At 40.0% G+C, this 22,753-nt stretch overlaps 1 protein-coding gene across 3 annotated transcripts in view; it reads left to right on the forward strand.

Moving 5' to 3' along the window:
• Positions 1 to 22,753, forward strand: part of LOC146517444 (voltage-dependent T-type calcium channel subunit alpha-1I-like) — a 283,413-nt gene that overhangs the window by 126,734 nt on the left and 133,926 nt on the right. For all 3 annotated transcript variants that reach the window (XM_085162096.1, XM_085162094.1, XM_085162095.1), the window contains 2 exons: positions 4,990 to 5,087; positions 16,548 to 16,707. In XM_085162096.1, coding sequence (XP_085018222.1) covers positions 4,990 to 5,087; positions 16,548 to 16,707 — 258 coding nt within the window. The remainder of the gene's footprint in view (positions 1 to 4,989; positions 5,088 to 16,547; positions 16,708 to 22,753) is intronic.

The raw sequence follows: 22,753 nt of genomic DNA on the forward strand, positions 1-22,753 counted from the left end.
CGTTCTAACGTGTGCTTCTTAAATTATCTCCAATATTCACAGACTTCCCCTCCGAACGAGAGGGAAAGCCTGAAGAAAATCACTCCCACTGTTCCACTCTGATGCCTCCTGAGAGAGTATTCCCCAATGCTAACTTAAACAGCAGAGACAGAGCACGTTTCTGAAGAGAAGAGAGACACCAAAAAAACAGAAAAATGGAATAAGAAATATGTTTAAGATTCGGTTAAAAAAAATCCACATTCCTCCCTCCAAGGCCAAACTTGGATGGGGGAATAACTAGAACAAAAGTAATCTAGTTACTCCACTGAAATATTCATGAAGCTATTTGGTTGGCGAGCGGTCCTAACTCAAACACAGACAGACACTAAATTTAGTTTGACTTGTGTGAGTGTATGCAAAGGTTTTGTGTGTCAGAGAGTGATGGCCAGTGTGTGCCTGTGTGTGCCTGTGTGTGTGTGTGTGTGCTACGAGTAACAGTGCATGTGGATTCACAGCTTATGTAACTACATGCTTCAGGACTGTGCGTGCGTGAGTGTGTTTCACTGTGCAAATGAAGTGTTTGGCCCAGTCTGATGACTTAACACAGCTTTACGAGAGCCAAGAATCTGCCCCGGGCATTTTCTCTACTTAGTGTGTGACTGTGTGTGTGTGCGATTTTATTTGGGTGTCAGACTGACTATACAAATGCTGAGTGTTGAAAAACTTAGGGTATACAGGCATAATGTTTACGTGTGTGTCTGTGTGTGAATTACTATTGTCTGTTGTCTCTGGATATCATTCGTTGCACACGCACGATTGTTTGCCTGTATCTCTCTCTCTTGTGTAACCACATGTGTGTGCCTTATCGGAAATTGCTGCAAAAAATTGCTGGAAATGACAGATCACTATTATGTCCCCCACACCCCACTAGGGTTGGGTATCGTTTAGGTTTTAACCGATACCAGTACCAAACCGGTACTTTTGAAACGGTGCCGGTGCTTAAACGGTGCTCGAACCGGTGCTTAAAGAATGGAGAACACAAAATTGGTCCAAAAACCTCTCATGTTCAGCTGTTTTTTTGTAAAAAGCTAACAATGTTAGTCTTTTCTGCAGATATAGGGGATTTATGGTATCACTCTTGGCTGGAAGCAGTGCTTAAACAATGGAAAAAACACAAACTTTGTCCAAAAACCTCTTATGTTTAGCTGTTTTCCACTTTTTCTTTGGTCATTTTAGCTTTTTAGCCAGGGTGAAGGGAGTATCTGCCATCAAACAAGAAGACAGCCACATGTAACTACGATGGTGTTTGCTAGTTCACCTTACATGCATTAATGTAATAACGTGGTTAGCCTACTCAACGTAAATTACACACGAACAACATTAAGCTACTCACGCAGAGAAGAACGGCTGCTGCTGCATCATCATCCTCATCATTTCTGCTACACTGGCAGGGCTGGGGGCCAGGACTCTCCTCTTCAGGTTCATGTTGCTAACTCCGGGTCGATAACAGGCACCACACTCGCAGTAGATGTGCTCGGTGTGAGGTCCTGCTGCAAGCTATCAAATACGATGCATTTCTCTGCTTTTAAAAAAACGCTATGCGTCGCCAGGTGTTTCATCAGATTCGAGGAGTTACCTCCTTTGCACACTATCACAGTATCAGCTTAAAGCACTTGTTGCAGGCTGCTGAGTTTGCATCTTTTGCTGTGAAGTACAGCCAGACTTTGACCGCTTCGCTTTGGGCATTTTTAATCTGTAGCTCTGCTCTAAAAGAACGTACGTACCTGGGCCCGCCTACTATCCTCGGAAAGGTAAAATGATTGGCTAGAATCCAAAGTGTATCACATCTCAGGAAAAAAAAAGCACCGAAATAAAGCACCAAAATGTGCGCTGCTTTTCGGTCTGGTTACTACTGTTTATGTCAGAACCGGTACCCATCCCTACACCCCACACAATGTACACATTGAGACTCATGCCTTGTCAACACACTGGAGCACAGTGATTAAAATATCAGCTGTAGACACGAAACACTAAGTCCAGTTCATTTTGTCCCTTCTTTCCCACATGGTGCTAGCCATACTGTTAGGGTACATCTTACCATACACTCACACACAACAACAACAGCAGGCTAGGATGTGCCCACAGTGTGCAGACGATTATTTTTGATCATTTTCTTGAAAGAAAACAAAGACCCCCAGTTCAGACCTTATCCCCCCACTGAATGACTGTTATCAGTCCCATGCAGATCACAGGTAGGTGCCCTCCACCTCCTCCCAGTGGGTAGTTCCTTCGTCCATGCTTACTAGAAGTGAGAGGGTTTTTGTTTGTACATAAACAGCAACAGAATATATCCACCAGACTTTTAACGAATGCACATGAGTTAGTTTTTGTTTGGGCATTTTGTTGAGGAGGAGTAGACTCAGTTTTTGCTTTTCCTTGAAATCTCTGTTAACTTTTGTTTTTCATGTATTTATTTTTTGGAGTAATTGGATGGGGTTAGGAAAAGATTGCAGTTTTGCCATATGGGGTAACACAAAAGCAAACTACAGCCACTATACACATTACAAAAAGATAGGGTAGTTAATAAGGTTGGACATCTGGAGCACATAGACTCTTTATTTTCAAGCTGAAAAACATTGAAATTTATGGATCTGGTAAGATTTAAATGACAGCAACGAGGAGTATGTGCTTAGCAATCTGTGGGGTGAGGATCTGAAAATATGCACAACATAAATCATTTATAACATATAAAGCAGGGTGTTAAATATTTATATGGTTGTACTGCACAATCCAAACTGATAGTTGTATATAATGACATATTTTAAAAAGCAATACCTCTGAAGAGGTGTAGTTAAATAATTACACCAGTACGTGTATATGAAATGGTCAGCATTTTTTCCCCGTGTGGATATGATGGCTTTCACTGATTTGTTTCTTTTTATGTTTGTTTGCACTCGTTCGTTATATGTTTGAAATAAAGATTTGATCAAGTGTTTATTCTGCTCCACTCCCCCCACGGAAAAATCCCCTGACAAACTGGATCACCAACCTGTGGTCCCACATAGATGCGCTGAACTCTGACCGTTATTTTCATGGTCAGCGTGTTTTACGAGAGTATTTTTGCCTGATTTGTGCACGGAGCTGACGCAGTCCTCCGCCACCACCTGTCACCCGTCAAGGTTATGGTAATATATTGGCAACAAGAGAGATTCATATTTCACGGCTCACCAGGTTAGATCTGTACCTAACGGATGCAATCAAGCGTGGGCAGAGGTTTGGTCACCGGAGAGAAGTTTGGTCGCTGGGCTGCAAAGAATAAAACAAACTGTTTTGCTCACTAGGCGTGTCAATTTGAAAGCTCTGACCTGGTCAAGCTTTCCAGGCTTTAGGATGATCATTTTCCCCAGCTCGACATTTGATAGAAGTCAGCAGCGCTTACAGTTCTCTAATCCCGGCAGGACATCCAGGTTAGATCATTACAGTTTGAAACTTGTTTGAATTTTCCAACTTTAAGACCTCGCAAACATTTCAAACTGGGACACTCCCTCTGGAGCATCACTACATTCCTGCACTACCGTCAGTTTCCCGGTTATTGCACAGTCGTGCGTTAAAGGCTCTCCTCCAGGTGTGCAGGTCGAGAGGTCGAAAGGGAAAAATGTAATCTGGCTCTTTAATCACTTGAGAAAGCACCTGCTAGGCTCTCTGACTTATCCTTGAAACGAGGATGTTATCACGGAGCTTGAATATCTTAGCAGGAGCAGAATATTTGTGTCAAATACCTGAAACTTGCCTTAGTTTCTTTTACCACGCTCTCCTGCGTCTTGATAAGAGTCCACCCCCCCACCCCCACCCTTTCTCAGCCAAAGAGCAGCTTCCTTCTGTTCAGTCAGGTGTATGCATATTGCTCTCTTCTCCCTGCCTCTCTGTTCCCAGCATTGTAATTATCTCAAACACTTGATAAAACCCTCAGGCTCTCTCTTTCTTCCTCTCTCAATCTTGCTTTATTGCCTTCATTATAATGCACTTAATCAACCCTTGGTGCTTTCCTCACGTTGGTTTCTGACCTATCCGTCACTTTCTCACATTTTTTTCACCTCTGCCATCTCTTGCTTTCTGTCCTCTGCCCCCACCCCCACACACTCCATTCCTCAGGCAAAAATATATTTTCCAAGTGATGAATTTGTTAGGAACAGGTGAAATAGCAAAATTCTCGATCTTTTCTTCACCTTTCTCCGTCTCTTTTATGCCGTACCTAGTTTAACTTCAAGCCTGTTTACTTCCTCCACCTCCAGTCTTTGCTCCCTCGCCAGGCTCCGCTTTCATCTCAGGTGGTTGCACGTTTAATCTCGCGCACTTCATGCTTGTGTACACCTGCCAACCAACCGGTACGCACTTTGATGCATTCGCCATGTGTGCTAAAAGGTGTAACCAGTTTCCAGGGATGCTGAAGGTTTTCAGCCGTGGCTTAACATCTTTCTCCACCTCAGTCAAAAAACACAAAAAGTCTGTTTTTTACTGCTGGAGCAGGAATCTGCAACGTCTTCATGTTTAAAAAAAGGTATAAAGACTCCTACATTCATTATTATTATTAATGTTCGTCTGCAAACTAATGAATGTCTGTTTTGTAATTTCCAACACCGTTAAGATAATGTTGCAGTATTCCACTGACCCCGTTCTTTCTTTAAATGTCTTCCATTATTAGATACACATATTCCAGCTCATTAATTCATATTAGGCTCTGCACAGCAGGTGTCCAGCTGTGCGAGGATGTGAACAATCTTCTGTTTAGGCTTTTTTAATATTATAAGCCCTGAAAGGAGGAGAACATTAAATCAACTTTAGCTGGAATTTCAGATGAAACGGCTTTTCTGTGAGGATCAGAGACTTTTTGGGGTTGTTTTTTTTTTTCGGTTGGTCTTGCAGCTGTAGAACTGCAGCTGTTTTGGGAATGTTGTAGTGTGGATTTTTAGTGTGTGTTTAATTTGGATGCTTTTTTTCCCCATTTTCCAGGATGGTCGAGTACTCTCTGGACCTGCAGAACGTCAACTTCACGGCCATCAGAACAGTGAGGGTGCTGCGGCCACTCAAAGCAATTAACAGGGTGCCAAGTAAGTCGAGTCCTATAGACTGTGAACACATGATAGGCAGCCATGGCTGTATCTCCATCACTATTTTACACAAAAAGCTCTCACAACTCTTCTCCTCAACTACTCATTTCACTCTGGAAACAAACAAATTGTAGGATGACATCCATTCATGTTTTGCCATCTGTGGCTCTTATTCAGCACCATGGACAGCGGCCTGGTGAAGAAGGCTGCCCAGTAGCTGGAAAGTGTTAAACATGAGTCACTGAGCCAAAAATACCTTAACAGGGAACATGTTTGGGAGAACAAGCTATTTACTATTTATTAGCGACATTGATTAGGGCAACAATTAATTTTTTACCAGTCAATAGCTTTCCAAAAAACATGACATGACATGAAAAAGGAGATGTATGGTTGGATCCCACTCCAGCTAAGTAGTGGTTATATTTAGATTTGAGAGTAAAGTTATCCGCTAAGGTTAGCAAGCGTAGGCATCCATAAACTGTACCTGTGTATTTTCAACACATTAAAGCAGGTACCTGTTATTTGGTTGTAAGACTAATAATGATACTAGCATGTGAGTCACCACAACTGGAGCATAGACTTGTTGGATTGGCTGTATTTCACAACAGGTCACGGCATTTGCCACACAAATCAGTTAAATTGCTCTAAAAGGCAACAAGAGCACCAACAAGGTGATGGTAGGGAAAACTCTCTCTATAACACTGTCAGTGTACATGGTCTCCAAGGTTTGTGGCACAGATGTTTATAAAAGCTTAAGGGAAGCTATCACATACTTTGATTTGAAACCCACTCTTTCTTCGGTTATCACTCATTAGTTTGTTTTGCCATGCGACCTCCACTTCATTGTTCATTCATCATCGTTCATTCAACATGCCCTGAATGTTTAAATAAAACACAGCTTCTGGGTGGGTGCGTTCGTCGCACACACCAAATCCTGCAGCGCTGAACACGTGCCACACCATTCTTCATTCTGGAGCAAATGAGCTACACGAGAGCAACAAAACTGCAACTGTGGCCCCATATATACAACGCAAACCAGCCAAACGCCTCATTGTCATGGCTGTAACTGTGCCATTTGGATCGTTTACCTGTTGTCTACGCAGCCAGGCCTTGCTGCACTACCTTTGAGAAGATGTCTCGTGCATTTTGAAACAGATTTGGACAGCTGCATAAAGCAACGAAATAGAAGAGACGATTCCAAAAGGAGGGTGGGGTCATGTTTCATCTTTGTTTAGCTATTGGACAGCATAATAATATCTGCCTGTAAGTGCTTTCATCCTGTATGAAATTAGATTCCCGAGGACACCAAGTGTGCATGGCCATTTAAAATCCTAAAAAGTAATTTCATCCACACTCAGCTGTGCTAATCCCCCTCCCAGTCAAAGTCCACAGCAACCCAACCCGTCAGGAAATCACCAGACATCACTGAAGTATTTTGAGTTACTAACCTTGTCACTTTGACTCCAAAAGTGCTGCTTAGTCCTTCTTGATGAGAGTAATCAGTTTGCTGCCGGTTGCTTCTGTGTCTAAATTGTGCCTAGCAGGCAATCATTTTCAGAAGCTATGAGTACTCTCTAAGTCAGATATGCTGGTGCTTGAAGTTAATGTTGTTCTGCTTCCTTTGTAATTGCTAAACCTCCCACTGCTCATAAATCTGCAACACAAACCATGCAATTAGTTTTTTTTCTTTAGTAAAAGCAGGTGTAACCATCTTGGTTTGTTACAGAGAATGTATGTTGATTTCTATATTCGTCACCTAATATACATGAACATGAATAAGTCATTGCCACTCATTTTTAGTTATGACTATAGTTGTTTGATGTCTTTCTCCATCCTTCACCCTCTCTCTCTGTCCTTTTGTCTGTCTTACTATATCACTTGAGGTAAAAAGGAGTTCTTAAATATCCCATTATTTTCTTTTTATCTTCTTTTCTCTGTGATCTCTCTGTCATGTCTCTGCTCTTAGCTCTTCCTTTATCACAATGTTCAGTCAGTTTCCTCCTCCTCAGTCAGTAGAGCGAGATCCCGTCTCACACCTCAGTCATTCCCCTTCCTCCTGCTCCTTCCGCTCTTCTTGCCTCCTCCTGTCATGTACTGTCTATTCTTTTCCATCATTTATACCTCCCTTTCTCCAAAAGCAGAAGTATGTCTTGTCTTCGCATGTCTTTGGAAGCATTGGAAAACCCTGGGATTGCACAATAACCACCTTTGTTAAACTGAAACATGAAATGACAGAAATGTCAGTGAAAATCTAAGGCTGTCAATGTTAATGCTTTAACGTGGATTAATGCATCGTCACGATTAACGCGATTAAAATTTCCAACGCAATTAACCCATCTGAAGCACAGAATGACTCAGAATCCGTGAAATGTCCCTGTCAATTCATTTCGGGCAGCTTGTTCAAAGTTTGCCCACTCTGCACTCCAGATGGGTTCATTGCGTTAAAAATTTGAATTGCGTCAATTGTGAAGCCGGATTAATCCTCGTTAACACGTCAACGTTGACAGAAAAAACAGATCCTTTGATCTCTTTTAAAAACGTTTCACAGCAGGAACAACATAATCACAACTACTCTGTTATTTATGTGTGTTACAACTTTGTCTCCATGTTGGAATTAAAAGATGTTTGAGGTCATGGCTTAATTTTAATGACGCTGCTTTTGGCATCTTCCAAATTTTCCAAATTTTATGTTGATTTTAGTCCCGAGACATAGATGGATGGATGGATGGATGTTGACTTTTCTTAGAATAAGAGTGAATAAGGCTATTCCAAATAGAATGAAAAGGAAATGGAAATGAAAAATAAGAAAACAAAACAACCATAAATCTAACATAGAGGTTGCTAAAAAGGGACCAAAGAAAAGTTAGAAAGAAAAATAATTTCAGGATGCGCTCTTAGAGAGTGGGTCTCTAAGGCTACGTTCACACTGCAGGTCTTGATGCTCAATTCCGATTTTTTGATCAAATCCGATTTTTTTGTCTGCTCGTTCACACTACAAATAAAATGGGACAGCAAACGCGCTCTAGTGTGAACGCTCAAAGCGGCCCGCATGCGCAAAAGAAGACGTCACACACAACGCGCTCTGTTTAGACCCAGAGCAAACAATATTGTTTGACTGATGGCCTTTAATATAAAGACTTTGGACTTCACGTTTCCCAATCTTTGCTTTAAGTTATTTTGTTATTTACATAATAATTTAAATAACCTAATAATGATCCTTATTGCTGTTTTAGAGGAGTGGTGCTTCAAAGGATAGTTGCAGATTTCTGTCAGAATCTGCAGATTATACAGTACAAATAAAATGTTCACGTTTCTCCAACGTTGTCTTCCCAGCAGTTTCACCGGATGGCCAGGAAGCGTTCACGATGTCTTATCGGGTGCTGATAATTGGCGTCTGTCTCGTGTCAGTGACGTAAAAGACGGATTTAATGCGACTTGACCGTTCAAACAGCAGTCGCTTTCTGAAACATCGGATATGTATCGGATTCAGTACCACATACGAAAGTGACCCAGATCGGATTTGAAAATATCGGATTTGTGCCGTTCACACTGTCATACCATGATCGGATATGGGTCGCGTAGGGTCAAAAAAAATTGGATTTGATGCGCTTTCGCCTGCAGTGTGTACGTAGCCTAAGGCAAACTACCTCACTTGTTTGGCCTTTGCAAGTAATTCTCTCTGTGTTTTCAGAGATACTGTATTACTGAGTCCATAACTAGTGTTAGCTCACTAACAGCAAAATGAACTATTGTGTAAAATCTATTTCAAGTGTGTTAAAACTACAACTATGATGATTTCCTGACTATAATTATATTCTTATTATTGAAGTCCCGAAAATGAAAGTCTCTGACCTTTGCAAAATTGTAAATTATAAACTAAACCATTTTCCCCAACATACAATCAAGTTGTTCCTGACCTAAACAAACCTTACCCAAAGCACAGTCCCAGCAGGCAATTTTTTAAGAGTTTTGGGAGCTGCTGACAACACTGTTGTTCTTCCAACAGAGACGTCAACTCAGAGAACACTGTATTCTACCAGAAATGACTCACGTGTGTCAGAACACAATGATTCTTCTTTTTAATCAACGTCGGTGTCTGCGCCGGCTGCGCACAGTCATGCAATGAAGCTTCTTCATACATGTCACTTTTTCTTCCATCCATCAATCCACATTACTTTTTGTTTTCTTTTTAAAATATTAACCACAGCCAAAGTCTTTGTCAGTTCTATCTCAGTTTTTTTTAGATTTATAGACATGGTGGATGTTATGAGTCACTGACACTAAAAATACAGTTTTTATGTGGAAGGACTTGTTGTTTCATGCCCATACTAAAAGTTGTCAACTTTGCACTTCCGCCCAACAAATTAAATGTCTTAAAATGACACATAAAGTTCCAAGCTTGATGTTTTGGTTTACCAAAGTTTGTGTTCTGAACTTTCATTGCATCCCTTAATGGCTAGCAGTCTGTTTGTGCAGGGTGGACTTAATTTGCCCGTGAATGCGTTTTTTGCTCTGTTGGCAGGGAACACAAACAATGATGAGTCACTGAAGTCTAAACCATGTTTGCAGCTGTAATCTGACATTTCTGTGAGCAGGGGGGACTTTTCTGTTCACTGAGCTTCTTTCTCTCTGTCACTCCAAAACAAAACAAAAATAAAATAAAATAAAAACAAAAAAAAAAGCAAATTGGTTCTTTCATGGTGAAATGTCTAGTTTGGACACAAAAAGAAAAGAGGCGGTATAGAAAAGTAACCCGACACTTTATACAATGTAGAGGATGTCAGAAAAATAAATCCCCTCACATCAGATTGATGCTCTTCTTGTGGTTTATTCTCCGCCGTTTCAATAAGAACACTGCATCTGGGTTAAGCAAGGATAGGAAAGAAAGACAGGCAGGTGAGAGGAGAGGACAAAAAAGGCAGCGAGAGAGATAAATGAAGGAGGGAAGAGGGGATTATCCAGCTCCATAAAGGATAGGCGAAGATGGACGAGAGGAAGAGAGGGATGATGAGAGGAGAGATGCGGGGGGACTCAGATGAGCAGGCTATTATGATGATAGATACAGCTGAGGAAGTGCGAGCGATGGAGGGAGTTGCTGGAAGAATAGAGATAAAAACGAGGCAAGGGACGTGGAAGACAGGCACCTGGAGAGGGGAAGATAACATGAGAAAAGGGAGGTGATTACATAGGAAAGGAGAAGAAACAAAATTACCAACCCACTCATTTTCAATAATTAGAATGTAAAATGTTTTCTACAAAGTCTACATTTCTTCGGCAGGTAGAATTATTAGGTGAGCAAACAGGGAGGTAAACAATATCCCAATAGCTCAGTCTGAAACCTGCACAATAACATGTCTTATGTCTGCGTTTGGATGGGTCAAAATGTATAATCATTTATAAATTATAATAATTTAATTTTGGGGAAAATATTTGAATATGATTGCATTTTACTGTTTATAAAGGTGGAAAACATCTAAATTTTTATTATACTTATCCCACTAACATTTGTTTTTCTTGGTTGAATCGAGTCATTAAATTAAAGCCCAAGAAAATAAGACTTCTTATTACGTGCAGTATTTACTAAACTAAAGGTTATTCTTTGTTTAACCTGCAGCTGAATCATGAAAAGAGTAGCATCTATATGGAAAGTTTATATGGAAAGTTCAAATGTTTCAGTTGCTAACTGGTGGCTGTTCTTGTTAGTGGCACAGAAACACCTGCAAGAGTCTGTGATTGGCTAACAGAAGTAAAATTACAGGCAGGATAAGCAACGCATGTAAGCAAAAGTTGGCTATCAGCACAGTAGCCATGAACAGATGGACTCTCTTGAAAAAATATTTTCTGTGGTGGACAGAAATACTTTACTTTAATTCAATTCAATATCAGTTCAGGTCAGTTCAGTTGAATTTATATAGCACCAAATCATAACAAGGCACCTCAAGGATCTTTATCTTGTATGGTAAAGACCCTACAAGTAGCGAGAAAACCCCCAAAATCAGATGGCCTTCTATGAGCAAGTACTTGGTGACAGTGGGAAGGAAAAACTCACTTTTAACAGAAAGCAGACAAATAAAACTGTTTTGGGAGTTTTCCAGTTTCCATTTCCAAGCCCAAGAGTCAGACGTTCAAATGAATTAAAAACTGTGTCTCGGTCTGGTTGATTTATAGGCTGCAGTAAAAGATTGCTTCCACTCCTCCTCCTCAACCTGTGCTTCGAGGATTGTGACAATTAGTATAACCTGATTCATGTCAACTAACATATTCATCCTCCCATCATTTACTAACAGGGACTTAGAGAGCCCTAATGTTTAATAATCCACATTTGACTTCAGAGCTCTATTTGTCATTAGACAAGACAAGAAGTGGTCAGTGGACAGTGGGCGACTTTGGGAGTTGGCTGCTATCCAGACTATCCAGCAAATCAGAAGATAGAGGAGAGAAGATAGATTTTCTGTGGCTAAACATTTTATATTAACTTTTGATTATATGTGCTAGGATAGATCTGTGTCTGTGAAGGTTCTCAGTCACCCGAGTCATTGTAATCTAAGGAGCTGGAAAGAAAAGCATCTGAATTTCTTTAAGTTTCCTTCTTTCAGACAAAAACTGGTTCATGCCAAACAAAAAAACTCCCAAACACAAACTTAACAACATAGTGTATGCTGTACAGTGTAGCGAGGAATGCTCAGACCTCTAAATCACCTCTACATCGGTGAGACCAAACAGCCACTTCATAAACGCATGGCACATAGAAGAGCCACGTCGACCAGGACAAGACTCGGCTGTCCATCTTCATCAAAAGGTCGCTCCTTCGAGGACACCAATGTTCACACTTTTGGACAGAGAAGACAGATGATTTGAAAGAAGAGTGAAAGAAGCCATCTATGTCCACTGTGAACGACCATCTTTGAACAGACGTGGTGGTTTATGACACCAACTGTTTGCCATCTATAATCCAGTGTTGAGATCCCTTCCCAGACGCCTTAACGCCCACTCACATCCTGAGCCATCCGACCTCAGTAAATCACATGATAGGGTGGGGCTAGATTTCACAGTGGGTTTTCCCGAAACCTTAGCTGATTGTGACCTACACCAAGTCCAGATGTTTTTCTTTCCCAGCTCCTTATGTTAGATCTACTACTTTTCATAGCTACAACCAATATGGAGGAACTCATATTACTTACAAAGGGGAATTTCTATCAGCCTCAGGGAAACTTTGGGTTTTCTTCTAATTGGCACAAATGTGCGTAGTCTTTGTACACATAGACTTTAATTAACATCAGCAAGTTAATATTTTTGTTACCACACATAAATGCTTCCAGCATAATTTCAGCCTTTCCCTAACTCTTTATCGTGTTTTTCAGTTCCCTTATTTTTAATAAAAAAAATTATAAGATGTTGAAAGCACAGCATATTTTCAGTAGACTGAATAGATCTATTAATGCTCAAGTATTGGCAACACAATTGTCAACATTAACATTAAAGCATCAAGTTATTTTGTCAAGCACCAGCAACACTATCCAAAGAGTGAGAAGGCCAGGTTGTAACAGTGCCAGCATCGGCTGCCAAAAGCCAGTTATTTGACTCATTTTTATTTGTTGGATGATAAAGATGCAGTTCTGTGCTTTGAATAAAGACTATTTACCGGAAAGCTCTTCGCTCCACATTGTTGGCTTTATGAGTGCAGACACACCAGTAAATGCATATGTTGTGCAGGCAGTACATGAAATGTCACAAAAGTGCAACCAACACAAAGCCACTAAGCTTTTGTGTACACACACTTTCAGACACATAGTAACTAAGCGGACACTCTCGGAGGACGATGTGAGAACTGAACAGAGGAGTCACTTAATGGCGCTAATGGAAATTATCCATGTCAGGTTCCCACTGGTCACAGCTTAAAGGACTGGGCCTGTTTACTACATTACCCTCAACCCCTCTGGGAGACATCATATTAGCTGCCAGGGTAACGGCCATCAGGGTATTCTATGTTGTTCCCTTTTCATTTACATTCTATTTGATTCAAATCATTAAAACTATGAAGGAAACACTGGTCCTTCAGTGTAGTCAAAACTTGTGTGACTAGAACAAGTCCACTATTTTAATTTGGAATTGGAAGTTGTTATTTTGTATGTCTCGTTGTACATGTGACACATTCTCCTCTTTTCCTTTTAATTAGTTAACTGTTTTAAATGTTAATATATTCACACCAGGGTGCCTGATTTGATATTGCAGTGTTTTAAGCTTCTAGCAACTTCAAACAGACTTAATCAATCTGAAATGGGACGTCTGTTTCAATTTGCTCAAAGAAAATCAGATTCTCTGATTTTAGTTTGACTGCAGAATGTACTTATAGTAACTTCATTTAAATAGCATTTTTTCAGGGGTAGCTAAAGTCATTAATTACAAAGGCCAAAGTAAACACTTTATTTAAAAAAAAAAGAAACGTCTTATCAGACACCTTGTTGTCTGGTTGAGAGGAGAATGCTTGAATTTTTGAAGAATTCAGTACCCACAAATCATCAATTATTGACATCAAAAAACCAAACTCAGCCCAGACAGTTGTTCACCAAAGGTCATGTGTTGTATTTAAACCCAAAGGATAAAAAGAGAAGCAGATGATATATATATATATATATTCCAATCTCACCCGTTAAAGGGGAATTTCAATTCTCATTAGAAATGAATATTTTCCATGTGTGACTTACCACTTCCTGTAGCTCTAAAGAAGATTTTATACAAGAAGATAAAAAAACTTGAACTTTGTATCCATCACTAATAGGGAAGATTATTTCATGGTCAGACAGAAAATATACATTAGATTCAAAACACAGCTTTATTTTAAAGGGAAATATCACCTTTACTGTAAATACACGGGTCAAGTTTCCAAGTCTTCTGCTTGTGTACAGCTGCACGCCTCCAGTGTATGCGTTCATCAAGTAAGACATCCTTTTTACTACGTTATGTAACGAGACCCCTGGAAGAGGATCTATGGATGGGCTTCCCCCTGACTAATCAGTTAATTGTTGTATCAATCTTCAATCCATTTTACAGATACAATTTAACCCATAGTTTAGTTTCCCAAGTGTTTAGCCCCAAAGTAATTGGCTGTGGGATTACAATTAGTGAGGAGATTAGTGATTGATTAGCTAATTATGATAATACGACGGCTTATATAGAAATGAATGTGTAAATTTCTGCACCAACTAAAGAGTGGGAGGGATGGCAGAGAATGCTTTAAGACAGGGAAAGCGATAGGTGAGACGAGGATTTGGAGTCTGTGTGCACTAATTATACAGATCCAAAGATTTTTGTGTATTTGTGCACGTCTTCCATTTTCCAGTGGAGCATAGGGGTATGTTGCTCATCCAATTTTAAAGCAGAACACAGAATTATCACAGTCAGCAGTGCAGCCTCTTATAAAGAGCTTAGTTTTCAAAATATAACAAAGTTAACAAGGTTTTGGTAACTGAATGACACTTTAAGCTGGCATCATTAGATCTTTTTCTAGAAAGTTGGAGATTGCTTAACCTCTGTTAGAATGAAACATTATAGTGAAAAACTGTTTGATTAGTTTCATTCCCACACTGTTGCTGTGCTTCCTAAAATGCTTCAGTCATACAGTACGGTGCAAACGCCTTGATTTTGTGATCAGTAATTTATTGGGATTTGGGTTAAAGTAAGGGTGTGTGTAATTCTAACGAGCATGAAAGTCAATATTTGGTATGATCGCCTGAACTCTCTTATGCAAGATATCTTGTAATTTCCTTAAGTCACATACCTGTGGAGGCATGGAGATATCCAGGAGAAAGGGGAGTCGACTTATCGACAAGAGTGTTTAACACAAGCTGGGAGAGTGAGAGGATGCCTGAGGGCATGAAGAGGTGTACTGATACCAGAGGGATAAAGCTGATGAGCCATACACCGAAGCTGAGAGGGAAAGAGTTGTTGAAGTTTGTTGACAACAGGCGAAGAAGACAGATGATGATCAGTGAGCAGCAGTATGGCTTCGTAGCACTACAGATGTTTACTTTGAGTGTTAATAGAGAAATATAGAGACCATCAGAAGGAGCTGCACTGTGTTTTTGGAGCTGTGGCACTGCACGAGGAAGACATGAGTGGCAGAGAAGTATGTGAGGGTGGTGGGACATTTACAAGAACAACAAGACAGAGCTGAGGTGACAGATGAGGTCACGGTAGGACGGTGGGATTAAATCAGGGATCGGCTCTGAGCCCCTTCTTGTTTGCATTGGTGATGGACCGGTTGGCATATCAAGTCAGGCAGGAGTCTGCATGGGTATGATGTTTGCAGATGACATTTTGTTGTGGGAGTAGGGGGCAGGTGGAGGAGAGCCTGGAGAAGTGGAGGTATGCTCTGGAGAGAAGATGAATGAAAGTCAGTAGAAACAAGACAGAATAAATGAGTGTGAATGAGAGGGAGACATGTGTAACAATAAAGCTGCAAGGAGCAGAGGTGGTGAAGGTGTGCATGAGTTTAAATACCTGGGATCAGCCAAGCAATAAACAGAGTGTGCAAGAGAGGTGAAGGAGGGAGTGCAGGCAGGTTGGACTGAGGGGAAAAGAGGTTAATTGTAACAGAAGGATAACAGTACTTGTCCAGTGTCCTTAATTTTTTTTAAAGACACAGTACAATGCTCACACGCGGCAAGTTTGCAGCTTACTTTGTTTGCGAATCACCTTGTTGGTTTCTTGGTTGATAGTGAAAAATACAATTTTATGCCAACGTGTGTTATCTTTGGCATTTTTTTACAGGTCAGCTGAAAACATGATGTGGTTTTACAACAAGCTGCCAAAAACAAAGGTGGTTAAGGATACAATTTGTATATACTTTTTTACTAAGTTGTCTATTGTGAACAAAAACAACATGGGTTCATGCCCTGAGCTGCACTAAAAGTGGTCAGACACAAGGACTGGACTAAAAATGAGCAGCCAATGTCCAAAGAAATCCTTTGAAAGACGTTTACAAGGTTTGAGAAGACAAATAATCTCTTGACTGTGAACAAAAAGGTTGTTTTGTGTTTTTTTTGTTTGTTTGGGGCAAGAGTAAAGTCGTTACTAGTAAATCAATAACAGAACTGCATCTATGCTTTCCAAGCTCGTAATGCTTTGTAGTGCTAATATTACTGCTGTTCAGCTCACAACAGTTCACTAATTAAGGTCAGTTTATTACTGTATATGCATAAGTCAGCTTGATTCGGTGCTCTCCTGCTGGTGTGTAATTACTTATAGGTATTTTTTCTCTTCATGCTGCAAATATAAAATGAGTAAATTATTCCTCCTCTTTCCTCGTGTGTGCTGTTCTTTACCTGTACACAATTTTCCTATAAAGCTTCGTAGCAAGTGTATGGGAACGCCATTGCTCCGTTTAGATCATAAAGTAAAGTCAGCCATAGAGCTGTGCGGGATGTGTCATCACATAAGTATTTGTCTGTCTCTCTCCAGGCATGCGTATCCTGGTGAACCTGCTGCTTGACACGCTGCCCATGCTGGGTAACGTCCTTCTCCTCTGCTTTTTCGTCTTCTTCATCTTCGGCATCATAGGAGTGCAGCTGTGGGCGGGGCTGTTGAGAAACCGCTGCTACCCCGAGGAGAACTTCACACTGTGAGTCACCGCCTGCTCCGTCTGAGTGTGGAAAAGAGTGTGAGACCATGTAATGCACATTCTGTCTTCTTGAACATTAATCTCTCTGACAGGGTGTGTGTGAGTCTGACGTCTACACACTGTCACCTCTGTGTGTGTTTCTTTATTACGGTAATTGCGTCAATGATGTAACTTCTTGAATAGCACATGAATCAAAATACACACTGTACCCGCAATGTATATGTGTGTCCGTTTCTGTATGTGTAAATAGGTCTGTCACCTCTCCTCTTATTACCTGCCCTCCCTCTGCGTGACTCTAGAAGATTAATTAGATCATCTATTTAATTCACTCATATTTCCATAGTGTGAGATTAAGCCTCCCTCTGGCCCCGTCTCTCAAGTGCTAATATAATGAGGCTGATGGCAAACTAAAATTTGCACAAAGCAAATATCATTACCTCATAATCAAATCTGCCACTTAATTAAAAAGCTGACACTCTTCTTCACTGCAACCTTTCTCTCTAACCCATTTTCTGCCAAGTCATCAAGATTATATCAGCGTTTCTGCAATAAACTGCAGAGACGTAGGATCGAGAAATTCCAGGTACTGCAGCTTAAACATGTTTGGCAAAATGAAATAGATGGAGAAGGGGTGACTGAACGTAACCTTTTTTAGGTTTCACAATGCTGTAATATTCAAACTCACCAGTCAAGGAAAGGTCATAGTAGCATCTCTAAAGACTTCAGATTCCAACACACAACCACAATTCACAGAGATCGTCTATAAATGGAAGAAATTCAAAATCATGTTCACCCTCCACAGAAACGATCGACCAACAGAGATCACACAAGAGTGCGACATGTACTAGTCAATCCCAAACAACAAGACCACATTTGAACTTATTGGTTTGAATAAGATGTATTCTGTTTGAGGAAATAACACCAGTTGTCATGGAGCACTGAAATCTGAGTTATACTAGAAAATGCTGAAGGAAATGTTTAGGATATGTGCAATGGGCAAGACAACAATTCTTAGCATATAAGTTGCACTTCAACATCAAGCGTTAAAGTACAATATAGTTAAAGTTACAGTGTCTAAAATCTTACCATTAGATGTCAGTAGATTGCAGTCAACTGAAGTCTGTTCTTACCATTCCTAATTCTAACAGTACTTTTCTCACATTACTCACAAATAACTCTGTCCACCATTAATCTGTAGTGATGCTCGGCTGTAAGTCAGCTGTTTACCTCAGCTGTCAATATTCTGGGTGTCCACATCTATTTACTCTGGAGGAGGCTGTAACACTATGTGAAAGGAAAGTGATGCTGAGGTGAGTTGTTGAGGATATCTTGAACTTTTCTGTCAGTAAGTGCTGCTGTTACCACTTGTTAGCTGCTGTTGGCCTCTGTTAGCAGGTGTTAGCCTTTGTTCGCTTCTATTAGATGGTGTTAAACTGTCTTTGAAGTAGATCTAGCATTGCTGGCATGGCATTTAGTGAATAAACTCTCATGTGATGTGAGAATGTAATCAAACTGTTTATCAGAGGGAGAGCATAATGTTAGCTGCTGTTAGCTGTTGTTCAGACTTATTCTTGTTCTATTGACAAGTAATTGCAGCGATATCACGTTGTCACTTTTGTTAGTGTTTTCACTTCTTGGGTGAAGGGGACCTTTCTCAGGTGAGAAATTACAGGTGTGATCTTTCATATCTTGAGAGTGAAGGTGCAGGCACGAATTCAAATTTGCCTCCAGTGCACATAAACACTTTCTCTTCTTCCCCATCTTTGGAGTAATAGATATGTGGCCGGTCTCTAGCCACATACATACATATTCATCACAGCCACTATATTCAAGGTGGTGAATAGCAAAAGACTGACTGTAACTGAACTTCAGAGTGACCGAGTCCAATTTTTGGCCTTTAACCAGCAGAAATTTCAAAGGAGATGAAGCAGTATAATTCCAATAAAGTTATGAATCTGAAATCGTGAATGGGAGCGAAAGCTTATAAATACATTGCTTGCAAATATATAAACAAAATGACTGTGTATGTTGTGACAAATCACCCCCTGCTCTTCACACCCTTATTCATATACTCATTCCTCTACTTTTTAAAAATTCAAACAAATATTAGAATATTAGAAAGGGTGCAAGAAACAAATAAAAAACTAAGAACTGATACATGCACACACCTCCTAGCTGTACAGAGTACTGTATCTGAATTTCAGAAAAGGTCTAAGCTTTAGGTGGACTGTGCCTTTATCCTTTTGCTGTTTTTTAGTTAACCTCTCTTACTGTGGTGTTATTTTTGTGCCACTATTCTGAGCACACGTAAAAAATTGCAGGTGCAAGTGTTGCATTTTGAGGAGAAATTTATTTTGAGCAAAGAAAAGCTAAATTTAAGTGAACAAAATTCATTGCTACGTGCAAAAAATGTATTTCAGTGTTTGCTATTATACACACACACACACACACACACACACACACACACACACACACACAATAGCAGCCCCTGTCGCTCAGTTTTTACATTTGCACTTGTGTTGCTTGCGCTCTCAACATTTCTGCCTGTGCGCGCTCAACTCTTTCTGTACACCGTTATATTTGTGCCACAAAACCAGCCAATCACAGACTTGGATGCAAAAAAAATCTGATTGGCTGTTTTGGTCTCCAATCAGCTCGAAATGATGAAATGCAATATCCCAGAATCCATTTTGTCCAAAACTCAAACGAGGCAGTGGCGGAGGAACACAGAGTGGCGGAGTTTGAAATATTACTCTGTCTGGGTCACAAAATAAACCTTTAAGATATTTTCATGCGAGAATTGTGCTGTGTAAACTTCAAATACCTGCTCGATTTATCAAGACATCACATATTTCCATAAGTGCTCTAACGTTTTCGGAGATGCCTGCACGCAATTTGTTTTTACGTGCGCTCAGAATAGTGGCACAAAAATAACGCCATATCTTACCTGTATAGTTTAATAGTATTGCAGTTTATTGTATTTTTCGCATATACTTTTCAGGAGTACTGTTCCGTGTCCCAGTGGCTGTGGGGTGTTTATTTTTGTTGGCGGTATCAGAAATTCAATTACTCTTCTGTCATGTTGCTTTAGTGAAGTGCAAATGCTTTGTAGTTCATTCTCTGCTCATGGAGTACTACTTGCTTTTTTGTATTTCTGGGCATTAGACTGTGTAATGCATGTGCTTGTGCAGAGCAGCAGAAACACCAGCTGTCACTCATATGTCAGCAACCTTCAGCTTCTACCCATAATAAAAAGTTTGGTGATTTGAAAAAGCTTGACTTTCTTTAATTCAGCAATTTCACAGTTCTCATGCAAAAATGTTGAATAGTTTAATGATTTTAATCATGTGTCTTTTTAGTGTAATTTCTTGAGACTTGATTTGATTTTTCTTTTACACTTTCCATTTGGGTAGATTTAAAAAGAGATCAGAGTTAGGTTTAAGACATGCAAATGCATGAAGCAAGCATCCTCTCCATTTAATGCCACATCTGAGAACATCTGGCTGTGGTGCCATAGCATTTGTTCCAAACATTCAGGACCCTCTGTTTAAGTCACTGGACTACATCACATGTTGAAAAATGATTTTCGAGTGGTACAGAGTGCATTTACATGTGAGGGAGATGGGCACCGGGGCAGTTTGTTCTGTTCATCTGATGTGAAGGTCAAACAGCAGTCTGACAACACATGGTAACCTAGGCTATTGTCAGTATATTTTAATGCCTTTTGTTTTTGGTAGTTGTTGTTATTTTAGAAAATTGATTCTACTAATACTAGTAAGGAATATTCTTTAAATTTCATACTTTTTCTAGTTGTGAGAACTTCAATAACAACATTTTGTGTGTTTGGCTCAAGATTCCTAATATGTGTTGTTTTAAAGTTGAATTTTAATTGGAGGCCTAATTGCCTGAAATTAATCTTAAATGCATTGGAATATTGTTAAAATCAGCTGTAAAGTACTACTGTGTATTTAAAATCAGTTAATTGTGCCTAAGTTTGTAAGCAGTTGTTGATTTCTTCCTTTCCAGTGGAACTAGCTCCCAGTTTGGCTTCAGGAGTCAGACACCGTCTCTACTTTAAAGATTGGAGTTAAAATCTGTCTTTTGATTTATTTAATAGGCTTAATCCAGCAACTCTGAACCATCCCTTATGTATGTTGCTATTGAGGTTTTTCACTTGATGTCATGCAAGTGTTTTCCCTTTGACATGATATAACCACCGGTTACTAGGGGAAAATGTGTGTTCCATGATTGGTTGGTAGTGATTCCTGGAGGTGCGAGGTGAAAACGATTGCAAAGAAAGTGCTGTACCAAAAACTCCTGATGAGTGACAGACTGCCAGGATTGCCTGTACTTTTACTCCCTCAGCTGATGGGTGGGAGGCATGAAGATCTAAGTTGGTAATTAATGTGATGCGATGTAGGAGCTTCAAATTGATATCATAGGTGAAGTTGCTAAAAATATTGAAAGACTTTGATTCTCACTGACCTCAACCTCAAGGTTAGAGGTCATGTTTTCTGAAATTCTTGTCAATGCAATAACTAGTGGACAAGGCAACGTAGAAGATTCAAATTGATACCATAGGTGCAGTTACTAAAAATCTGAGTTTGAAACTCAGTGATCTTGACTTTAAGGTCAAGGTCAGAGTTCAAGGTTTCTGAAAATCTTCTGAATGCAATAACTCAAGAACACGGTGACCAAGGAGTTTGAAATTGACACCATAGGTGTGTGTACTACGAGGGAGGAAGCAAAACTGAGCACACTATACACAAGAAGAGCAACTACCAAAATAAAACAGGAAACATGACACACAGATTAAGACGCGGACTTGACACCGGAACTGGGGAAGAACAGACATGAGAACATAACTGACTGGATGTGACACGTGGAACACAAGGCACAGTAACAAAACCTAAAGACCAGAAACCACAAAATACTAAAGATGAAAAACACAAATGAAAAACACTAAATGAGACGAAATGCAAAAACCAGGAAACACAAACACTGGGTTCCTAGATCCAGGACACCTTGAGCTGAACTGCCATTATACTTAATTAGTTGAAATGAATTAGATCCTTTTTGTTCATTTTTTATATTGTCATGATATTTTTGTGATTTAAATGTTATCTCTTAATACTAATACTGTCTCGGAACGCTTGTATAGAAAACAATGATAAAATAAAGTGGCCCAAAGGTAAAAAATGACCTAATACCAGCTGGCTTTTATTCATTATCTGCTCACTTGTATTTTTCACAGCAAAATTAAGAGATTTTTAATAGTCAGCACTTCTTAATTAGTCATAAATTATGACAGTTCATTTTCCCTGGAAGGAAATAGCAAATCAGAATTAGAAGCTTAAAGCTAAACAGGTGTTGTTTGTTCCTAACCATGTCTATGATTAAGAGTACAGCTAATACCACTGTGCAAACACAGAGCTCAGACAATAACTGGGATTCTGTTAGCGGTAAGGAAATGCCTGGGGAGACCAGATCTGAGGCCAAGCATTTGATTGGGCCAGTTTGGCTGCACAGAGTGGGCTGGACGACAGTTCGCACTTACAAGCCCGGAAAGAAAATAATGATCTGATGAGAGGCTTTGGGGTAGGTCATCACCATAGTAACCAATTCTGAGATGAAATGGAGAGGGGATGTAATCATGGGATGCCCTGATCTCCCTGAGTAAATCTCAATAATGTCATCCAATTTTGGTAAACCTTTTTTTTTGTCAGAGAGCTGATGTAAACAGCGTGTGACGGTTGTAATTCACACTGCCAGGTTTCCAGAAACAAGAGCAAGAGGTATGAAACAGCTGCTTTAGCTGGTGCCTCTGCTGTCAGGAGTCCAACATCTCTTCAGCTGTGAAATGACTGCTGTCTGTCTGACACTCTCTGGTGACGAACATAATCACCTCGGTATACAGGAACACATAGCTGATGTCCAAACTGATAATGAGCGAGGCTGTGATATCGGCTGTCAGTGGATGTTGGCTCAGTCGTGCACAGAGGTTGGGACTTGTGGATGGTTGGCTGTCTGTCACATTTTCTCATAT

The sequence above is a fragment of the Neolamprologus multifasciatus genome, chromosome 6 (genome assembly GCF_963576455.1).
Source record: "Neolamprologus multifasciatus chromosome 6, fNeoMul1.2, whole genome shotgun sequence".
Classification (NCBI taxonomy): Eukaryota; Metazoa; Chordata; class Actinopteri; order Cichliformes; family Cichlidae; genus Neolamprologus; species Neolamprologus multifasciatus.